Source organism: Grus americana, chromosome 1 (genome assembly GCF_028858705.1).
Source record: "Grus americana isolate bGruAme1 chromosome 1, bGruAme1.mat, whole genome shotgun sequence".
NCBI lineage: Eukaryota > Metazoa > Chordata > Aves > Gruiformes > Gruidae > Grus > Grus americana.
The window spans coordinates 88,770,107-88,789,627 of record NC_072852.1 but is presented as its reverse complement, the minus strand read 5'-3'; the positions used below and the strand labels follow the sequence as shown (position 1 = coordinate 88,789,627).

General features: G+C 46.3%; 1 protein-coding gene across 6 annotated transcripts in view; it reads left to right on the top strand.

Annotated features, from left to right (window-relative positions):
• Positions 1-5,296: 5,296 nt before the first annotated feature.
• The window catches only part of SIDT1 (SID1 transmembrane family member 1), a 47,379-nt gene continuing 33,154 nt past the window's right edge, over positions 5,297-19,521 (top strand). For all 6 annotated transcript variants that reach the window (XR_008579619.1, XM_054845353.1, XM_054845343.1 and 3 more), the window contains exon 1: positions 5,297-5,687. Coding sequence is in view for 5 of the 6 variants with exons in the window: in XM_054845353.1 (XP_054701328.1) it covers positions 5,514-5,687 (174 nt within the window). In the remaining variant the exon portion in view is untranslated. The remainder of the gene's footprint in view (positions 5,688-19,521) is intronic.

The window sequence follows — 19,521 nt, the reverse complement described above, 5'->3', positions numbered from 1 at the left end:
GGGGACGCAGCCGCCACCTCCCCCCACCCCTTTCTTCCCGCCCTAAAGGGAGGAAGGCGGCAACGGCTCTCTCCGCCCCGCTGCCCCTCCTCGGTGCCTCCGAACGTGAATCCCAGTCCCCCCGCCCTATTAATACCCACACAGCCCATCCTCATTCACCCGCACCTCACGCCGTGTTCCCGCCGCCGGCCCCGGTACGCGGGTAAGCGCGGCCGGTGCCTGCGGCTCCCTCTCCTCTCGGGTTTTCTGTGAGGAAGCAGCCTCTGCCCGCCCCCGGGCGACACCTCAGCGGTGCAGAGGACCCCTAGTCCCGAGGTAGGGCAGTGCCTTAGGAGCTCTGGCTTTGTGCGAAGGAGGCTCTGTATACTCCACAGGGAAAATCCGCATGAGCTGCTCCTAGCAATGTCATTCCTCCATGTCTTCCACCTCTCACCTTAATTTTTCCACTCGCTTGTTTCTTCAGTAGCCCATCTCGCTGCAAATATGCTCCCAAGCCATCTCTCGATGTTCCTCTGAGGAAACCTTAGAAATTTCCTCATGCGTTAATGTATTTCAGATCCTGTTATGGGTGGTTAAGAGCAGAATGTCACACAAATTATTCAATTAAGGTGACATCAAATTGAAGAGTGGCCCTTGACTGTGCTTTAACAAAGAGCTCTCCCTAGCTGTGCCACTGAGGAAGGGTGTACCTCCCTTCCCACAAGGAATTTCCAGCTTCCACAAAGCAACTGGCTCTTCTTCGAGTCATTTAGCTTGCACACCAGTGCAATATATTTCCTATAGACTTGCCCCACGAATATGCCACAGATTCTCCACTTCCCTGTCACACATGTGGAGACAAGATGTAAATGACTCTGAAGGGTTAAAGTTAACATTTTGTAATACAGTATGATCTTAATATTTTGTCTGTTAGAGGTGAAGTGAAGATGCAGCATTTATCAGCCTTTCATTCAATATTTCTTCCTTGCTTAAAGAGAAAAATTCGCTCTCACCAAGATTTCCTGGTACTTAAGGTCCTCATCAATCTAATTCTGGCTTTACCAACATTGCTGTAAAAAGATTTCATGGAAAGTGCAGATGGCAACAGTTAATGTGCTGAGGGAAGGAATTGCATTGCATGTGATACAAAAAGAAAAAAGAAGATTGAAATTATGAGGGGAGAAGAAAAGTGACAGAGAAATTATATCAGCAATTGCCTCTGCTGAAGTGCTGCAAATGTGGCTAAGTCTTTTTTTTATACTGGAGGTTACACCTGAACTTCAGTTTCCATCTAGGCACTAAACATAGATACCACATGCAACCTGAAACTGAACATCAGAGTCCAGCCTGTGTTAAAACAAATCCCTGATCCTAGGCACCTGTGCAAGGCAATGCACTGGATTCATTGCTCTCTGTTTGTTTAAAATTTTGGAACCCAAAAGCATAAATTAAGGGTGCATCTAGAATTCTCTCCTAACATGGCTTTAAATTGTCTTGAAGAACAAGGTCTATTGAAAAGAGAAGAAAGTGATAAAGGCACAATTAGATCAATACATCATCCACTTTGAAACCTCTTAAACCTCTCTGCTATAATTAATTACAATCAAATATAAATGTTAAATACCAAATACAAGCAAATATAATAAAAGCCAGAGACACTTCTCATTCCACCAGCCTGTCTCAAACACTTCAGCCACCTATAAGAAAATGGGGAGCAGGTTGTGTCAGATGTCTTAAAAGCCTGTCTACCTTTCAGTTCTTTTTGTTCTTCACGTTGCATTTACAGCAGAGTCTGAAAATGTTGTGCTATCTCTGCAGAAGCCAGCTGAACATCTACAGCATCTATTAACTCGCAGTGGAGCTTACATAAGATGGAGACAACATATTCAAACAGTGATTTAAAACCCTCAGTTTTCCAAACAATTTGGTTTGTTACACATTTATACTCTTTTTCTTTCCCCTTCCAAGCTAGTATGATTTGCAGAATTCCTTTGTAATTAATATCTTTCCTCTATCCTGGATGTTTTTGCAGCACTGGTTACCAGGAGAAATGTCATTTCTTTACTGTGGTTTTTTTCCCCAATAGCAATGAGATTTTCTATTTTTGTGCTATAGCAAAAAAACCCCCAACAAACCAACCCAAAACCACACACTTGTGAGCCTCTGGTTCAGCACAATTCCTCCTTCCCCCTGAGACACTCACAACCCTGGGCTTTACTCATACTGGAAAAATAGGCCATGTTAGGAAATATGTGCCCTCCCCCCTACCCAGCCAGCGGCAAGGGCCCTGAGAGCATCATCCCCCCTCCTGGAGGTCTGGCACCCTGGGCTTGCTGCCAGCCTACAGATAGTGCAGCTGAGGGCTGCCCCCCTTCCCTCTCCTGACCTTGGAGGCAGGGATGCGGGGAGATATCAGCCAGGGCTGACCTCCCCCTTCGCTGCATTTCAGCTTGGCCCTGCCTGAAGCTACAGCTGTGTGGCAGCCATGCCTGTATCCCACCAACCTGGACCTGTCAAACAACTTGCTGGCCAGGCCTCAGACTTGTCTCATTGTTGTGCACTTGCCACTGATCACAGGGATATGTCCGTCCCCGATTGCCGTCACTGAACCTGACTTACGTTCCCAGCTGGACATCAGACCTATCCCATCGCCATGGACTTGTCTGGTGATCTGGACTCCCTGTTGACCCCAGCTGCCATCTCCAGGCCTACCCTGCTCCTCCTTGCTCAGATCCTGTGGGATGGGGCCCTGGCCGGTGATGTTCCTGCTCTGCTGGCTGTGTTACGGCACTCAGCTCCCTGTCCCTTAGGGAGCAGCTGGCCCTTGCTGTCCCCTGATGCCAGAGTACTGTGGCACATACAAGAATACCAGACCACTTTCACTGACCTGTGGTCTGTCTCAATCAGCATTTTGTCTCTTACAGGGACCAGTTCTTTCTTCCAAAATACATGCTGCCATTCAAGAACAACATACAGGTGGAAGTGAAAAGGCAAACCAGGCTACTGATCTTTATCAAAGGGACTGAGTGAAGAGTTATAAATCAGCCAACCTCCATTTGTTATCTGGAAAGATAATGAAACAAGCTGTTCGGCAATCAGCATTCAAGCAACTAAATAATAATAAAGTGATGAGAAACAGGCAGTGTGCGTTTGTCCAGAACAAATCATGTCAAAGTAACCTAATTTATTTCTTTGTCAAGATAACTGACTTAGGTGCTGAAAGGAATAGATGAAACATATTTAGACTTCAGTGGGGCTTTTGACATTGCCTTGAGCACCATTAAAGGCATTTGCTCAGGTGGAATTAACATGAGAGGGGTGTGTAATTGAAAAGCAATTCCCAAGCTGTAGCAGTGGATATTTTCCTGTCAATAGGAAAGTATATCAAATTAAGAGATCTGATCTGTCTGCTAGGATTGATTACTTTAATTAGTGACTTGAATGGTAGAATTGACCTTTGACTTCAAACTTCTGCAAATAACACTGAGTTGGGTAGTACTGCACTTTGGAGGCAACGATTTGAACAAAGGTTTAACATTGCTTAAAGAGCCTCAAGACAGTGAAATGAAATTTAATAAAGACAAGCACAAAGTATTACACTTTGAAAAGAAAACTTGAATTCTCAAATGCAAAATGAGGAAAAAATGTGTAGTCTTGGGTAGGATACCAAAACATACTACCACTCAGGGCAAGTACTTTAAGAAATCCATAAGTCTGCATTGGAAAGTGAGGACTACAGGGACAGCCACTTCTTTGTCACAAAGACAACACAGCTATGGAGGGACAACACGCTGACACCACACTGATCTCCTGATTTGAAATACACATGGCACCAAATGACACAAACATTAATTTGCAGCTGCCAGAGCTACCTTGGTTTGCAGAATACTGGCCTTATGCCATTTGTCACATAGCTGTGAGCAATCTCGCATGGCCCTGACATGCCTTTGCTTTGCCGTACCTCCTCCTGTTGCCTGAAGCCTCTTTTCTCTGGGAGAAGATGGGCTCCCCAGTCTCTTCCCTCTGGCCCTGCCAGAGGGACCTGTGGGTCTGCAGAGAGCAGTGGGTGAGAAGGGAGTTGTAGGGTTCAGGAGCCCCAGGCTCTACAGGGTGGGGAGGGAAGCCATAAGTCTCCCAGTGCCACCACTGCTTGAAGTCCCATAGGACAGGTCACACCATGTCCTGGTAAGAGGCAAGACAGGGTGACAAGAACTCAGAGGTGACATTGTGCAGGTCTCCTGGTCTGACACTTCAGGCTGAAAGGCAAACTCTTCATGTCGACGTGTCCATCTTCCAGCAGATCTCAAATGGGTTTTTTTCCCTTAATGCCACTTCTTGGGATTCTGACAAAAGGCAGGGTGACTTGAATGGCAGCCTGTTTGAAGGCAAACACAGAAATTACTGACAACTGTTTTGTTTTCTTCTCTTGGCAGAGATCACTCGAAGGCCTAAAGATCAAAATGACGGCATAATGCATGCTGAGCTGTTTTGCTGAGCTTTGCAACTTTTCCTCCAAAGATGATGAGTGACCCCCAGGAAATCTCTAAGTCTTGAAAACAAAACCTACAACTTGGAAATCTTCTATGGCCAGCGTCACTGCAGTTGGAGACTGTTGGAGGCTGGCTTTACAAAACTGCGGCTCCTACAAGTTCATCCTCAATCTGATAAACCTTTCAGGTTGCTTTCTAGTAACGCTCTATCTTCTCTGACTTAAAAATGCATCCCACCACCACAGGATCTGACACATTTCCCAGATGTGTTTTCAACAGAAGAACACAGGACAGGTAAGCTGTGAGAGACCCCCGGCCTTTTAACAGCCCAACAGGATTGCTCTCATCTTGCTGAAAAGATTAAGAGTATCACAGTGTTGTTTGTAGCAGTTTCATGAATGACTCAAAAACCGTAAGATGTGCCAAGCCATGACTGAATTAACGAAATTACATTTTGCTGCAGCATTTTACACCTTTGGACTGATCTAAAAGATGAGGGCATTTATCCCGAAGTTATGAGCAGCCAAAAGTAAAAGGCGGGGATGGCCCTATGCAAGATGCATTGCAGGTGCAAGCCGGCGCTCCAGCAAGATGGGCCCGGGGGTGTTGAAGCCCTGCGGATGCCGCTGCTGCGGTCCCATCCCTAGGTGCCTGACGACGCCGGCGTGCCCCTCAGCTCACAGCATAAGTCCCCAAGGGGAAAAGCTCCCTGACAACCGTCTGCCAAAGACGGCTCAGAATTTGGGGCCGGGCACAGGGAGGAGACCCTCCTCCCCGGAGCCGGCCAGCCCACCGGCCAGCCTCCTTTCCCCTTTCCTCCCCGCCGGCCGGCCGGCGGAGGGTGCTTCCCCAGGGAAAGTTACTCGGCGCCCCCCAGTCGAGGGGCGGGGGTGTCCGGGGCTGCCTCCACCGGCGCCTGTGCGTGTCGCTGAGCTATTTATTTAAATTGCAAATAAAGCGCCTCGGCGCTCACCCTGCTGGGGAAAGACAGTCCGGGTGCCGCACCGGGCGCCCGGCCGGCGTGAGGCCGCCAGCGACGAGTCCATGGCCGCGGGGGCGGCTCCAGCCCTCGGGGCTCTGCTCTACGCCCTGCTCTGGGCGGCAACGGCAGCGGCGGGCAGCCCCGCGCCCGGCGCCTTCGGCCGCGTCTACCGGGGCGCCGTGAACATCAGCGCGGAGCAGGTCTACGCCTTCGCCTACAGCAGAGAGCCCGGGCAGGTAGGAGCGTCCCCCGGAGCGCCAGCTTCCCCCGCGGCGGGCAAAGGCACAGTCCCCCCCTCGCCCTCCCTTGGCCAGTGTGGCCGGGGAGGGGGCTCCGCCGCTGTGCGGGAGCGGGCCGGGCTCTCCCTTTGCGCCCGCGGTCCTGCTCGCATCCTCCCGCCGCGGCGGGGGCCGGGAGCCGCGGTGCACCTGCGGGCTCCCATCGCACTCTCACGGGCTTCCCCGGCACGGCCAGAGCACCGGCGGCGTCCCGGAGGTCATGGGGTGGGCAGGCTGTTTGGTGCACCCTTCGGGTGAGGGTTCAGTATCCAGCACTTCTAGCAGCAAAATGGGTTTAAAGTCTAGAAGGGAATTGTGAGGATAATAGTAGTACCTAAAAAAAGGGGGGGGGGATTTGCACTTAATGAGCCTTTTTAAATATCACTGTTCACACCTGAGTGCTTCAGTAGGATCATGGTGCTCTCCCTTGGGAGCCTGAGAGGTGAGACAGGGCTGCACAGGTGAGGTGTGATGTGAGGAGGCTGTGGGGCAGCACCGCTAAAGCCATGGCTGCTTGTGATGGGGAAGGAAGCCTGTCATTTATGTATGCCTAGCTATTGCGGGTTTCCCCCTCCCCCCTTTCAATTGTGTTTATTTCAAGTAGCTAAGTGGTACCTTGGAAACTCTGCCCCCCCTTCCACTCCCCCCCCCCCCCCCCCCCCCCCCCCCCGTTTGGATTGGATGTTGATTGCTGGGTAAGATGTTCTGATGTACCAAGAGATGGTGAACCGGGCAAATGAATCTTTCCTCCTGTCCTTGGTTTCACAGGACAAGAGAAAATGGAAAACATCATTTTTCCACACTATATTTCTGATGCTTCAATATGAAGGGAGTTAGTAAAGACTATGATAAAAGGGTGTGTGTGTGGCATTAATCATCCCTTGCTTTGCTCTGAAATTCCAAAAGATCCTGACCTTTAAAGACTCCTCTTTCTTCTATTAAGTGTGTTACTATGTAATAAAATGCACCTGGTATTTATGGAGCAAGAGTTGTGTGTCAGGGCTATGATGCAACTGAGCCCAGCATTATTTAACTGTTGGGTGTCACCACTGAACCCAGGAGGCCAAAAGCCGGCTTTGGGCATGAGCCTCCTAGTAGAAGCTGGTGGTGATGTAAGCTAGACTTCTTCAGGTGTTACAGGTATTGGGTGTTAGGATGAGGGCCTGTTGGCTGATCAAATGTTGTCTGGGGCTTGTTAGCAGAGTCAGCATGCAAACTGACTTCAATTCAAAAGAATCTAGTTCCTTCAATTTAATGTGCTCCTTGAAGCTGTGTGTTTTGCCAGACACTTTCCAAAGAAGTTTTCTCTCCTGGAGAACAAGGGTGATAGTGAAGTGGGAGGAGGCAGGGAGGGAGTACACAGCTGCTCAGTGGTGTTTGTGGGTATCTAAATGCATCTTCTGCTCAATGGCTACTTTCAGACTCTACACCATTCCTATGGCTGTGAAAAGCCACCCAGGCTACTGCTGTATTTAAGCAGAAACTTTAGTAGACTAATCCCCATGTTCCTGTATGCTGGAACATGAAATCTCTGCAGAGATAGTGAGCTGCTCAAGAGCATATCTAAGAAGGGAAACTTCAGGCTTGAGGCTTAATATTTTCTTAATGCAGAACTCTCCAAGCACTGCCATGAATGTATGTAGAGAGCCATGCAGCCAGCTTCTGCTATGAAAACTAATTTGGAAGATGAAAAAACACTTAAATAAAGATGGACTGACCTAGGAGGCTTTCAGGTGAGGGATACCTAGAATAGGCTCTGAGGATAGAGAGGAGAAAGCTCTAGGGAGACCTTATTGTGGCCTTTCAATACATAAATGCGGTTATAAGAAAGATGGAGAGAGGCTTTTTGCAACTATCTGTAGTGACAGGACAAGTCACTACAGTTTTAAACTGAAAGAGGGTAGATTTGGGTTGGACATAAGGAAGAAATTTTTTTACAATGAGGGTGGTGAGACACTGGAACAGGTTGCCCAGAGAAGTTGTGGATTCCCCCATCACTGGGAGTGTTCAGGTTGGATGGGGCTTTGGGCAACCTGGTCCAGGGAAGATGTCCCCCTGCCCATGGGCAGAGGGTTTGTACTAGATCTTTAAGGGCTCCTTCTGACTCAAACCATTCTGATTCCTCACTGAGAAGCTCTACAGATGCTATTCCTGAGCTGAACCAGCAGAAGCCTGCAAGAAGGTGTCTGGCCTAATTGGGATAATTGGCTATGGGTGTGTGCAGCCCCCTCCCCAGATGCAGCCCTGAACTGATGAGAGGCAAACATGACTGGGTCTCCTCTTGCCAACCTGGTCAGAGGCAGAGGTTGATCTGTTCTGGTGGTCCCGTATCTCCTTGTTGATGAGGATTGCTCAAGGTTTAGAAGCTTGGTAGTGGAAATACTGACTTTAATCTGGGACCGTGCGCTCGTGGGCAGGCTTTTCTTGTGCAAGAGTTATGAAGATACTTGGGGGCACACTGTCCTCTGGGTAGTTGTTGGATATTCTGAAGGGATGCAAGCCATGCAAAAACTCAGTGTACTTGTCCTTGCCTTTCACCGCAATCTTTAGCCTTGAACTCTAAGCGAGAGGAGCATCAGCCAGTGTTTGCCAGTTGCCTGCCATGTGCGAGCTCTCTGCTGTTCCTGGTTTTTTCAGTCTCCTCCTGTCTCTGTATTGATGGCAAGTCAGCCAGAAGCCTCTGATACCTTGAGGCAGATACCACATGGACCATTAACCTTAGTTACAGGAAATTTAATTGAATAAAAGGAGCATTTTCCATGTGGAAGGGCTGCAGTGGGTGAGTTTAATTGCTTTCCCTCTGAAGCAAAGCCAGGTCTGGAGTGGTCTGGCTCTGAAACAGGGATTTGTTTTCCTGATGCTGTGAATTCTGCTCTTTTCCCCTCTCTGCTGCTCTTTCAGCCCTCCTTTGTGCTATGCAGAAACACTTCACCTTGTCTCTTGAGGCAGGAGAGCTGTCAGGCTTTTTTGTAGTTGGCAACTAGAATTTAGGCCTCAGTTCCTGAAGTGGAGCTTAAAAGTAAAGCTGTGCTGAGGAGAAGCACAGCCATCTCTGCTGCAAGGGTCTTCTAGAGTTGGCCTGTGAACAGAGGGATGTGCCAACTCCTTCCTCATGGTGGAATATCTTCATTTGTTATGGGTCATCTTATTGCTATTCTAGTTCCCTTTTCCTCCTCCTAGCTGCACTTTGAAATTTTCCCCTCTGCACAGCTGTTTAATGTTTAACTGTGAGTGTAAAAAAATACAATAATGAAACCAGCTGTTGCGCCAGTCACTATGCACCCATGCTCTAACAGCAAAGGCAGATGTGCCCTATTAGAGGTCTGGTGAACAATTAGTTGGGCAAACAGGATTATCTTATTTTAGGATTGTTTAAACTGGAGACATCCAGGATGGGGGAAAAAAATGAGCACACTCGTGAGCATCTCCCATTCCACACTTTCAACATGTCCCTACTTGGGAGGGAGGAAGGAAGGCAAACTAGTTTGTTGGAGCTGCCTGTGCAGTGTGTTCCTACCCAGAAGACTGAATGAGACTTGCAAAATGTTTCTTCTGGATTTACCATTGACTGGAGAAAACTTTACCTGACAAGTGAGAGAACCTGCTTAGTTCCATGATTGCAATAATACAAGGGCTTCCAAAAAAGAAAGAGGGGTGTGTGGAAGTACTGAGAGAACTCAGAGCGAATGACTCTCTTCACCACTGTAACCTCTAGCAGTTGCTAATGGTTAATTTGCTGAAAAACAAATGCCACAATATTGTCTTTGTGGATATTTCCTGTACGAAGTCTTGAGTGGTGCAGGAGAGTATCATGAGGAAGATGACTGTTAGGAACAACAAAAAATCTTTTTCCTAATTAGAGCTCAGGTCAGCTGAATGTGTGATTTGGAAGATACACTTGGTTTTCTAAATATGGTCCATGCATCTCAGGAGAACAAGTTTTCAACTTTCCATTTGTAGGCAAAGCTGCTGCAATTTAGATACCACTCTTGGACATTCATGCAGTGCATCTTGGTTGCAATGAGCCCAAAAGCTGAGCAGTGGGCTGTACCTATATGATAAGCTCTAAAGCTGAGCAGTGGGCTGCACCTATTTTAGGAGAAAGAGTGGGTGATGTTCTCTTCCTTCTCCCTCACCAGGACTAGGAACAGAGCCCCAGTCTCGGTTTCCATATGGCCTAGCCTTACTGTAAGCTGTGATTGGCAGTAGTTTAAGCTGTGGCTTCTCAGCTGAGCAGTTGTGCCATGTGAGGGTGTGTAGCCCTGGAGTGACTATTTCCCATGGGGAGTCTATCTGAGGGGCGATGAGTAAAAAATTACCCTCAGTGAATGGGTGAGAAAGCCTGTGTACCACCATGGAGGCTTACTAACATCATTACCCTTCCTTTTTTCATGATTGCACATGGGAAAAAGTTGGCTGACCTAAGGGAAGAGGGGAATCAACACTAGCAAGAAGAAGTTTTTCAGTTAGATGCCCCAAACTTTGTGATGCTCTAGTAGAAACTAAGTGGCTCTTCCAGCCCAAGGAGCGTGATGCATTTGGGTTCCTCTGTCCCCTAGTGAATGGATGTCTTACATCTTAGATGTGGATGGCAGTTGCACTTGCTTTGCTCTAGGCAAGGAGGCAGAACTGGAATTCACCCATACGTTCCTCTGGGATTGTGTGATGAGTCACTTGCTCAGACCAAAGCCATCTGTCGTAGCTGCAGGGAAACTCCTTGATCTGCTACATAGGGCAACCTGGTTTAATAAGCGCCAGTGATCAAATCTGTGTTTACTGTTCTCTGCTGTTTCACATGCGAAAGTAGGTCCCACTCCAGCAGCACCCATGCCTGTTATAACTCCAGGAGCAAATTTTTTTCACCTCTTGCTTCTGAGCTGTTTTTGGGCTGCATGTGTAGGATTCTTTAGGCTGGAACTAAACTACCTCAAACTATTCCCTTACTCTCCTGCATGTCTTCTCCATAATGTTAGTCTTGGCTCCAGCCCAAGTTTCAGCCCACAGCTACACCATGCACGCAGTAAAACTTTAGTATCCTGTTTGGAGACAGCTGAACCTTAGATATAACAGGGGGAACAGGTTAGGCTCTGTCTTTGCTTAATGCTGAATGGAACCCACCATTTTAGCCACAAAGATTTAGGTAAAAACCAAATAAATTGGGAAGACTACAAATGTTTGAACGAGAAGATCTCCTGAGGTCACTAGAGCTCCTGTTATTGCAGGATGTCCAGGTTCTGAACACTGTTGCTTTTTGGTTGCTGGCTCTAGTCTGTTCACCACAGGACACTGGAAGGGCCTCAGCACACCATTTCTGGAGCGTAATGTTAAATGCCTTATGAGGCAGAAATGTAGGCACCATGTCAAATCCAGAAAAAAATCAAAGCAAGTTATACTGTATGATGTCTGAAGCCTAGCAAGGTTCAACAGAATCCCTTTGCAATAACTTTTGTGTATATAATTTATCTCTTTTAAAGAAAACAAGCAACCCTAGGAGGTGACAACATAGGCAGTGTAGAGCACACAGCACTTGGAATGCTCTTGCTGCTTCCTGGTGGGGGTCTCTTGGCCACTCCTAACCCTGCTCGGAGTCACAGTGAAAGCTCTTGCATACAGGATAAAGCAAAAATAAACTGAGAGAGAAATGATGCAGGAATCTACTGAAAACATGAGCGTGACCATTGTTTTCTGCAGCAGAAAATATAGTCTTGAAGGCTTTGGGTCTGGCAAAAATTGCATATCCTAAGTGAAAGAACAGTGTGGGGGGTGGCGGCTTTGCTTTGAGCTGGGGATGGGATCATGTATCCACCTGAGATGCCTTCAAACTTAAATTATTCTTTGGCTTTCTGAGATTCTGTTCTTTGTGGATTTCCCTACCTAGAGGTGCAAAGAGAGTATATCTTTAAGGAGGCTATCAGTTTGCAGGCTTTATGAAAAAAGCTTGAGATCCACTGTCATTTCTTGTGGGGTGGCCTGCAGACCTTCAGATGGTGACTTTGGTGTTGGCAAGAATTTTATTTTTATCTCTAATGTGTAAGCTAATGCTGTCAAGCCCTGTAACTTGTCATTGAGCTAAAGCATTTCCTTTGAATTTGAATGTCGTTCTAAATTTTAAAATTACTCTCTTCTTGTTGGGCTGTCCTGTTTAAAATCAAAGCTGATGAGGTTTTGTTGTTCCCCCTGCTACCCCTTCCCCACCCCCAAGATGTTTAGGTTAAAAAAGAAAAAAATGTTCTGAATAAGAGTAACTTCATCAAAATGTCTCTCCTCAATTTGAACTCTTTCCAAGAACAGTGCAGCAATTTATAATACAAACATTTACATTGTAAGTGGAGGCTGCAATGTCCTTAAATAACTTGTGCAGAAGTTGTTGGGTAGGAAGGTATGCTTTTCCTATACAGACCTCATCTGCTATTTCAGGGGATATTCAGGGAATGAAAGTGTAGTCTGTAAAAGCTGTATTGCAAGGGTGTGCCATCTGCTCGGTTTGAGAATATAGTTTAGTAAGTTTGCATAAGCAAACATTATTTCCTGCTGTGTATACTTGCAGAAACACAGAGGATTTCAGAAACAACCTTCCTTACTTTATGCCGATGCTTTTCTTTGGGCATAGAAATAGCTACTTCAGTGGGCTTTAAAACAAACAAACAATGGTTTAAAAAAAAACAAAGAAGAAAACGTTTAGGATAGGTAATTCAATCCACATCCAAAGTGTCACCGAGGTGAAGAACTTGGGAGCCAAGAAAGAACCAGATATTTGTGTTGTGACAGTAATCCCTGGAGCTATTGCTGTGAGCTTGGGGCGGTGGCAAATTTGGAAAGGTTATAAACCCTTTTGTTTCAAGGATTACCATAGCCCAGAGTTCCAGCTGCTGTGGGTTAGGAAGATGCTATTTATTAGAGAGTAGTTTGTTCCTTAACTGGCTGTTCAAAAAAGGATTTATTTGTTTATTTTTAATGTCTTCCTGAAGTCTGAGGGTGGTCAGAAACAGGTACCTACTTCATCCAGCATGGCTGCTCTTAGTTTTTCCTTCTGGCTATCCTGGAGACTCCCTGGTGACATTGGTTAGAGGACAAAATTTCAAAAAAGGAGAAAGATAAATATTAACATGCTTTGTATTTGTCTTCCATTTGTGCTGCACAGATACTGTTGCAAACAAGTGAACTCATGGGAATGTCCATGGCGTGCTCTAAGTCCACACAGCATATTTGCACAAAGTGGAACTTTTAAATGAAAAATATTAATCCTGGAACAATTATGTTAATGTGACTGAGGCTGTGCTTGACAGAGTCTGTCGCTTAGTTTATGCTGCTTTGGATATTTAATACTCCTGGAAGAAAACTGTGAGCCAAGGTTATTTGACAGATTGCTTTTGGCAATTAAGACTTATCAACATTAGAGCACAAAGTCAGACAGAGAAAGGTTGAAAGGGAATGGTCCTCTGAGCTCCACTTGTTTTGTTGTCAGACAGCAGTGGTGCTCATATCTCAATAAGAGGGCAGGAAAGAGGTTCTGTAATGCCTGTCACTGTCTCATAACTATTTTCCTTCAGGATCTCAGCTTCCTCCTGTTGTGTTGTCAGTGGGAAGAGCAGCCAAGTTAGTCACTGACAGGTATGTGCTTCATTCGCTGCCTCAATTGCTCTAGTCTACCCGGCTGAATCCTACTTCACTTGATTTCAGGGATTATATAAAAATGAAGCACCTCTTGTGCAACAGCAGACAGCAGCGATTCAGTGGCTTTTGTAGATGTATCCTGTGCTGAGACCTTCCATTATAACTAGCAGCCTGTGTGTTTGCTTGCCGGATGTGTTCCCTGCCCACTGGCTTGGCTTGGTGCCTTGTCAGGCCTACGACCAAGTGCTGTCGCAACGTGGACCGATAATCCCCAACGGTCTCGCAAGGAGCAGCTTGTGTGTGGGTGCGGCGGAGAATATGGCGAAGCCCTGGTGTGATTTGAAGGTTTTGCTTAGCATGAGGCGGTGGAAAGGAATCCACAGTAAAGCTCTTGAAAACCTTTGCTTGCAGCTGAAACTGTTGTTGCAACCTCCTGCCTGTCCTTAAATTCACATCCCTGCAGTCTTAAGCTGATGTGTAATCTCTGTGGGAAATGCAGACTTAATAATCAGTCCAAGGACTCTTTCATATCAACAAGAGCCTGGTTTATTTTGCTTAATGTTTGCAGCCATGTTGGTCCTGTTCAGCTGTGTGAATTTGGGATTGGCTCCTTCTGCCTGTTCCCATCTAGAGAATGGAATTCAGATGCACTATTTTAATATCCTTCCTTTTTTTTTCTCCCCCTATGTCCAGGATGGTGATAGAACTGAAGTACAAATATTTGTTTTTCCTGGTCTAACACGTTTTTATATAGTGCTGAGGGCTCTCTCTTTACTCAGCTGTCTAACTGCTCTGTCACCTTGAAATACAGAAAAAAAACTTGAGGTCAGTCATCTGAGGAACAAAACTGTCACGAGCCTGGCTGGTGAATAGGAATACACATGCAGAGGCTTGGCGGTGGGAAGGAATGTGAGGAGCAGAAGTCTGTAAAGCAGTCTTGACCCTGCCTCAGCCCCACAGTGCAAAAGGCAGCAGTATGGTTATTGCCAACAAATGTTAAGTGCAGGGCCTGGCTATCAAAGGGAGCATTTGGTACACGAGGTTGTTTCCCAAGATCCAGCCTTGATTGTCTCACCTCAAACATAACTGCAGGTATCTGTGGGAGGTGAGGATTTCAGCCTGGAAGGTACAGATGAAATCTAGTACTGTATTACAGTACCAATATAGACAGCTGCCTCCTGCGTGTGTACAAGAAGGAGGCTTGCTTTTTTTTTTCCTCCCCACTCTTCTCCAGCAAAATATTTTTAGATGATGCCCTTGAGGCAAATGCCAAATGCTGACTTTCAAAGGGAAAGATGGGACTACTAGCATTGGCTTAGTGGTAAATTCAGTAAATCTGTTGCATGAAAATGTGTATATTGTCTGTATCAAGACAACAGAATCTAGAGACAAAACGTGGATTAAAAGTTTAAGGTAGGTTAATTGGAACAAGGCCTGAAAAAGCACAAACATCAGATCATAGGTGTTATATTGTTATCCCTGTCCCTTGTGATGCCTCCACTAGAGGGATTGCCCTGCTGGGCAGAATGTCTTTCTCCAAGACACTAATTAGGGTTCCTTCCACTCTGTAGCACAAAATCAGAGAGTGATTGATGGCAAATGAGAGAAGCCCTGCTTGCAGTTAAATGTTAATCCTTTCTTCACTTTCCCAAGCTTCCTCATAATTGCACCTAGATTCTGCTGAACTCCTTTGCTCTGATATCCCCAAGCTCATCTGCAAGTGGTGGGGATTATCTGGAGGGACCCTTAGTTGGGAACTTCTTGTGGAGGCAAATCCTACCTGTTTTATTGCTGTGTTTTGGAGGAATAGCTATTATGTCAGGCAGAAGCATCAACCAAAGCTTTGTGCTGCTGGGAGCTGCTGCTGTATCCCTGAGACCTGTGAGGGGGAGGGTGGAGCTGCATCCTGGGGCTGGGATCTGACCCTTCCACAGAAAGTGCAGGGTCTGTCTACGAGAGGCCCTGTGTTACTGTGATGACGGAGGCAGGGTAAGTAACTAGATGGAATAGAACCTCAATTGCCATCTGTCCAACTTATCACTCTGGTTTGTGGTTTGTTGTGTGGTTCCCCCCCCCCCCGGGCTTTTATTCTAAAGATTTTGATGGGGTTAGGTGGTGTGATGCTCCTGATTGATCTGGGCTATGTGCAAAGGTAGGAAGAGCAGAGGTATTCACTGCCAAGTGAATTGTTAATATTTTGAGGTGAAATTTAAAGTACACTGGGATCTTTTTATTGAGCTGCTCTGTAAATGTTGCTTGTGACTTTCTGATGTTCCCCCCTTGTCTGAAGCATGCTATTTGAATGTGGTTTGGGAACTAGCTTTGCCTGTGGAGAGTGCAGAGAAAAAATGAGAGAGATGAAAGAAGTGTAATGGGATCACACTTGTGAGCCCATACTTAGGCCAGAGGTAGTCCTGCCTCAATGCAGCTGGATTCTGTCCCAGGTATTATCAGACCTAAGGGAGCTCAGGGCACCTGAATGTCTGCTTTTATGGGAACAGGGCAAAGGAGCTCTAACCAGCTGTTATAGGGAGCAAATACAGAGCACCGAACACAAGGAACATGGAGGAGTCGTATATTGTGATAATATAACGTATACCAGTTTTCATGTGGGTAAGGAATGAGAATAAGTGCTTAGATTTTAAAGAATATTGAGAATCTTGCCTCCATCCTGGTAATCCTATTTCTTACTAGTATAACGCTAGCAATATTATAAGATAATGGAAACGGCAGCAAAACTGACTAAATGTTGTAGATGGCGAATGCCCAGCTTAGTTTTGTGGAGAGAGGGAAACCAAATGAGTGGTCTAACTGCTCGATCACAGCAGAGGGAATTAAACCTTTCTTGTGGTAGGGTGTGGGCCACAGGTTTTACCTCTTGATACTGGCCTAGATGCAGACCAGAAATCCTAGTCCTGAATGTTTGCTCTGCATCAGCTGTTGCTGTTCATACCCCTGGGGAAATGGTGCAGCCTTTCTCTGGCACAAGGACACAAGAGGCACAGGTAAGTCATGTGCTTAGTATCCTCTAAGACTCATCTTGCACAAGCTTTGGTTACCACGATCAAAGATTAGGCTAGCCAGAGGTATCATTTTGGAGAGGTCGGTTCCACTAATTTTGTAATAACCTTGGGATCAGAATTCATGCAATTGCATGAACAAAATTGCTTTGAGGTCTGTTTGCAAAGACTGAAGCTTTGAGGACTGTCAGAGTTTGAAAAACAGGCTAGGGTCCCCAGGTGAGATATCAGCAGAGCATCAAAGAGGAGGAGAAGGGGATGCTTGAGTGCTGCCCAGAAGAGAGAATACAGATCTGTTATCTGGGGAGCAGAAGTGTTGTGCAACTGCTTGAAAGAGTCAGGGATGTGGCTTGGAGAGGGGGAAAGGGCAATGTGTCCCAAGTACCGCAGATGAAGCAGCTTCTTGGCCATTCAGTACTGCAGCAGGAGGGTGACAGAGCTGTGAGCTGCAGGCTTCATAAACTAATCCCTCCTAACCTGATGTTTTCGAGGGTCATGCCATAGAAACTGTATGGGGAGCAGATCTCAGGCTTTGAATGTCTCAATCACTGTTCCCAGTTAAGCTCTGAACACATTGCTTGCGGCCCTCTGCCTCTTTTTGCACACTGGATTCTCTGCATCTGTAAAATAGAGATGGTTACTGCTGTGGGCATATAGCATGTCATTGCAAAATCAAGACGCCTTTCATTAAGTATATGGGGGAAGCTAAAACTCGCAGAAGTCTGTGGTTACCTGAGCAGGCCCTGCAGGCATCTGGAGTGCCACAACAGTTGTCACAACAGCAGGGCTGCCTGAAAATAGATGATCAGTCCTTAACAGAATGAATTCATCTTGGCATTGCTTATTGTTAGTTAAGTAAACATCTTCATAGGCAGGTCTCTCCACCTCCCCCCCCTTCCTTAAAGGAAACTTGACTGCTCTTGGACTAGTAAAGCATCTAATCTGGAGTAGCCTTGAGATCTCAAAAAAGATATGCTCAGTGCTTTCACCTGTAGGTTAAGAGGAGAGAAGCAGTGTTGACAGCAAAGAGAAGGCAATTTGTAACCCTGTGCACATAGGGGCAGTAGCTCTTCTTGCTCAGGGACATTCCAGCCACCCTGGGTGAGGAGCAGCAGGAGCTCAAAGTGGGAAGTGGAGTGGCAGCAGGAGACCTGTGCCAAGGAGGGCCTTGACTGGGTCCAGCTTGCAAAATTTTCCAGCTGTGTTACTGCACCTGCAGCCATGGTCTTAATTAGCTTTCCTTTCACAGGAAATAAAAATGCTAAATCTTTTTGCTAGATTCAGCAATGGACATTAAGGCTAGCAGGAGGGTGTCAGGGTAAAAATGTGTGTGAATGGAGGACTAATGAGTCACTGCGTGAGAAGTTTAACTGTTGGGCTTGTCCAGGAAGCTTTTACATAGGTGGCTTTGTCTTGTAGAAGAAGGGAGAGTTATGGTCTACAGAGTTGCCTTGGGCAGTTGCAAAGCTTCCACACCTGGAGTACTGTGTCGATTTCAGTATGGGCTTACTGGAGTGACTCCAGTGCAGGGCCATAAATATGATTAAGGGACTGGAGCATGTTTCATATGAGAAGAGACTAAGGGAGCTGGGACTGTTCAGGCTGGAGCAGAGAAGACTCAGGGGGATCTCATCAATGTGTATAAACACCTGGTGGGAGGGAATGAAGAAGAGGCAGCCAGGTTCTTCTGAATGGTGCCCAGTGACAGGACAAGAGGCAATGGGCACAAACTGAAACAGAAAATTCCATCTGAACACAGGAAAATACTTTTTTTTTTTTTTTTTTTTTAACCCAAGAGGTTCTGGAATCTCCATCTGTGGAGATATCTGGAACCTGACTGATCACTGAGCAACCAGCTCCAGCTGACCCTGAGCCGGGGGCTTGGACTAGGGGATCTCAAGAGGCTGCTTCCAACCACAATGATTTTGTGATTCTGAAAACAAACCTATTTCTAGGCTTTCAGAATGGGAGATGAAGAAATATATAGCATAATTAAAGTAAGAGCTACTTTCTGTAGGAGATGCAGTCAAATTCAGATGCTTCATGAGGAGAAGGCTGCTTGGCAGTGACTCCTCGCAGTTGTAGCTTGTCTCCTTTCTGCCCAAGTGCTGTTCTCTATCCTGCTGGTCCCATGTGAGTTCTTCCATGCCGATGCATAAAATGGGACTCAACATGGTATAAATTTCACCAGCATAAAATAATCTTTCTTCAGAAAGAGTCCTGGAGCAATTATAAGGAACCAATAGTGGAAGCAGCCAAATCTGAGGACACAGAAATGAATTTTCCATTATCTAATGGCAGACTCCTTTGTCAGCAAAGATTTGGAAGGATTTCAGCATTTATACGCTCCTCAGAAAACATCATCCGTGGGGAACGAGCAGAGGTGCCAAGAAGTGAATGAACGGGGGGTGTCAGGTGGACCTAGGAAATGTAACAGGCTTGTAAACTGGGGGTGGAGGATTTAATCTTCTCATGGAGATGAATCAATACTTGGCGTTCTAGAGATCTCACTTGCCATCACTGTCGCTTATTGTATTAGTTGAAATAAATGTGTCACACCAGATGATTGCTGAAACCTTGAGAGCTTATCAAATTGGGTGGGGTAGGAATTCAAGTAGTGCTGGAGTTGAAAGTATCATCTGCTGCCTCCCTTCCAGAGCAAGTCCAGTTCCTTACATGTAACCAAGATGTGCCTTAGTCCTGCTTTGCTCTGCTCATTCCCACCTCTCTGGGGCTCCCTAGCAAGCCGAGGTAAAATATAGATGCACGTGTGAGCTTTGAAGGATGTGGGTTCTCTGAGACTACTTGTTGGATATCTTCTCCCCTCTTCAGTACAGCAGGTCAGTTATCTTGATTCAAATTACTTTAAAAAGCATAAGGTGGGGGGAAGAACCCTTTAGTGTGCATAACTTTTTGGAGGGAAAAAAAATGTGATGATCCTGACCTTGGTACTTTCTGCTTCTAAGTAGACATAACACCTTCCATAGTGTTGTTGCCTGCATGCCTTGACCTCTAGGAGAGGATATTACCTGTAGTTCTAGACAAAGGCAGTTGCCCCTTCATAGCCCTGTTACAGTGAGTGCTGGTTGAGCTAGAACAGCCTGAAGGGAAGCTGTCAGCTCAACTGGTGTGACGCATAGGATACGGTAGGGTTACAA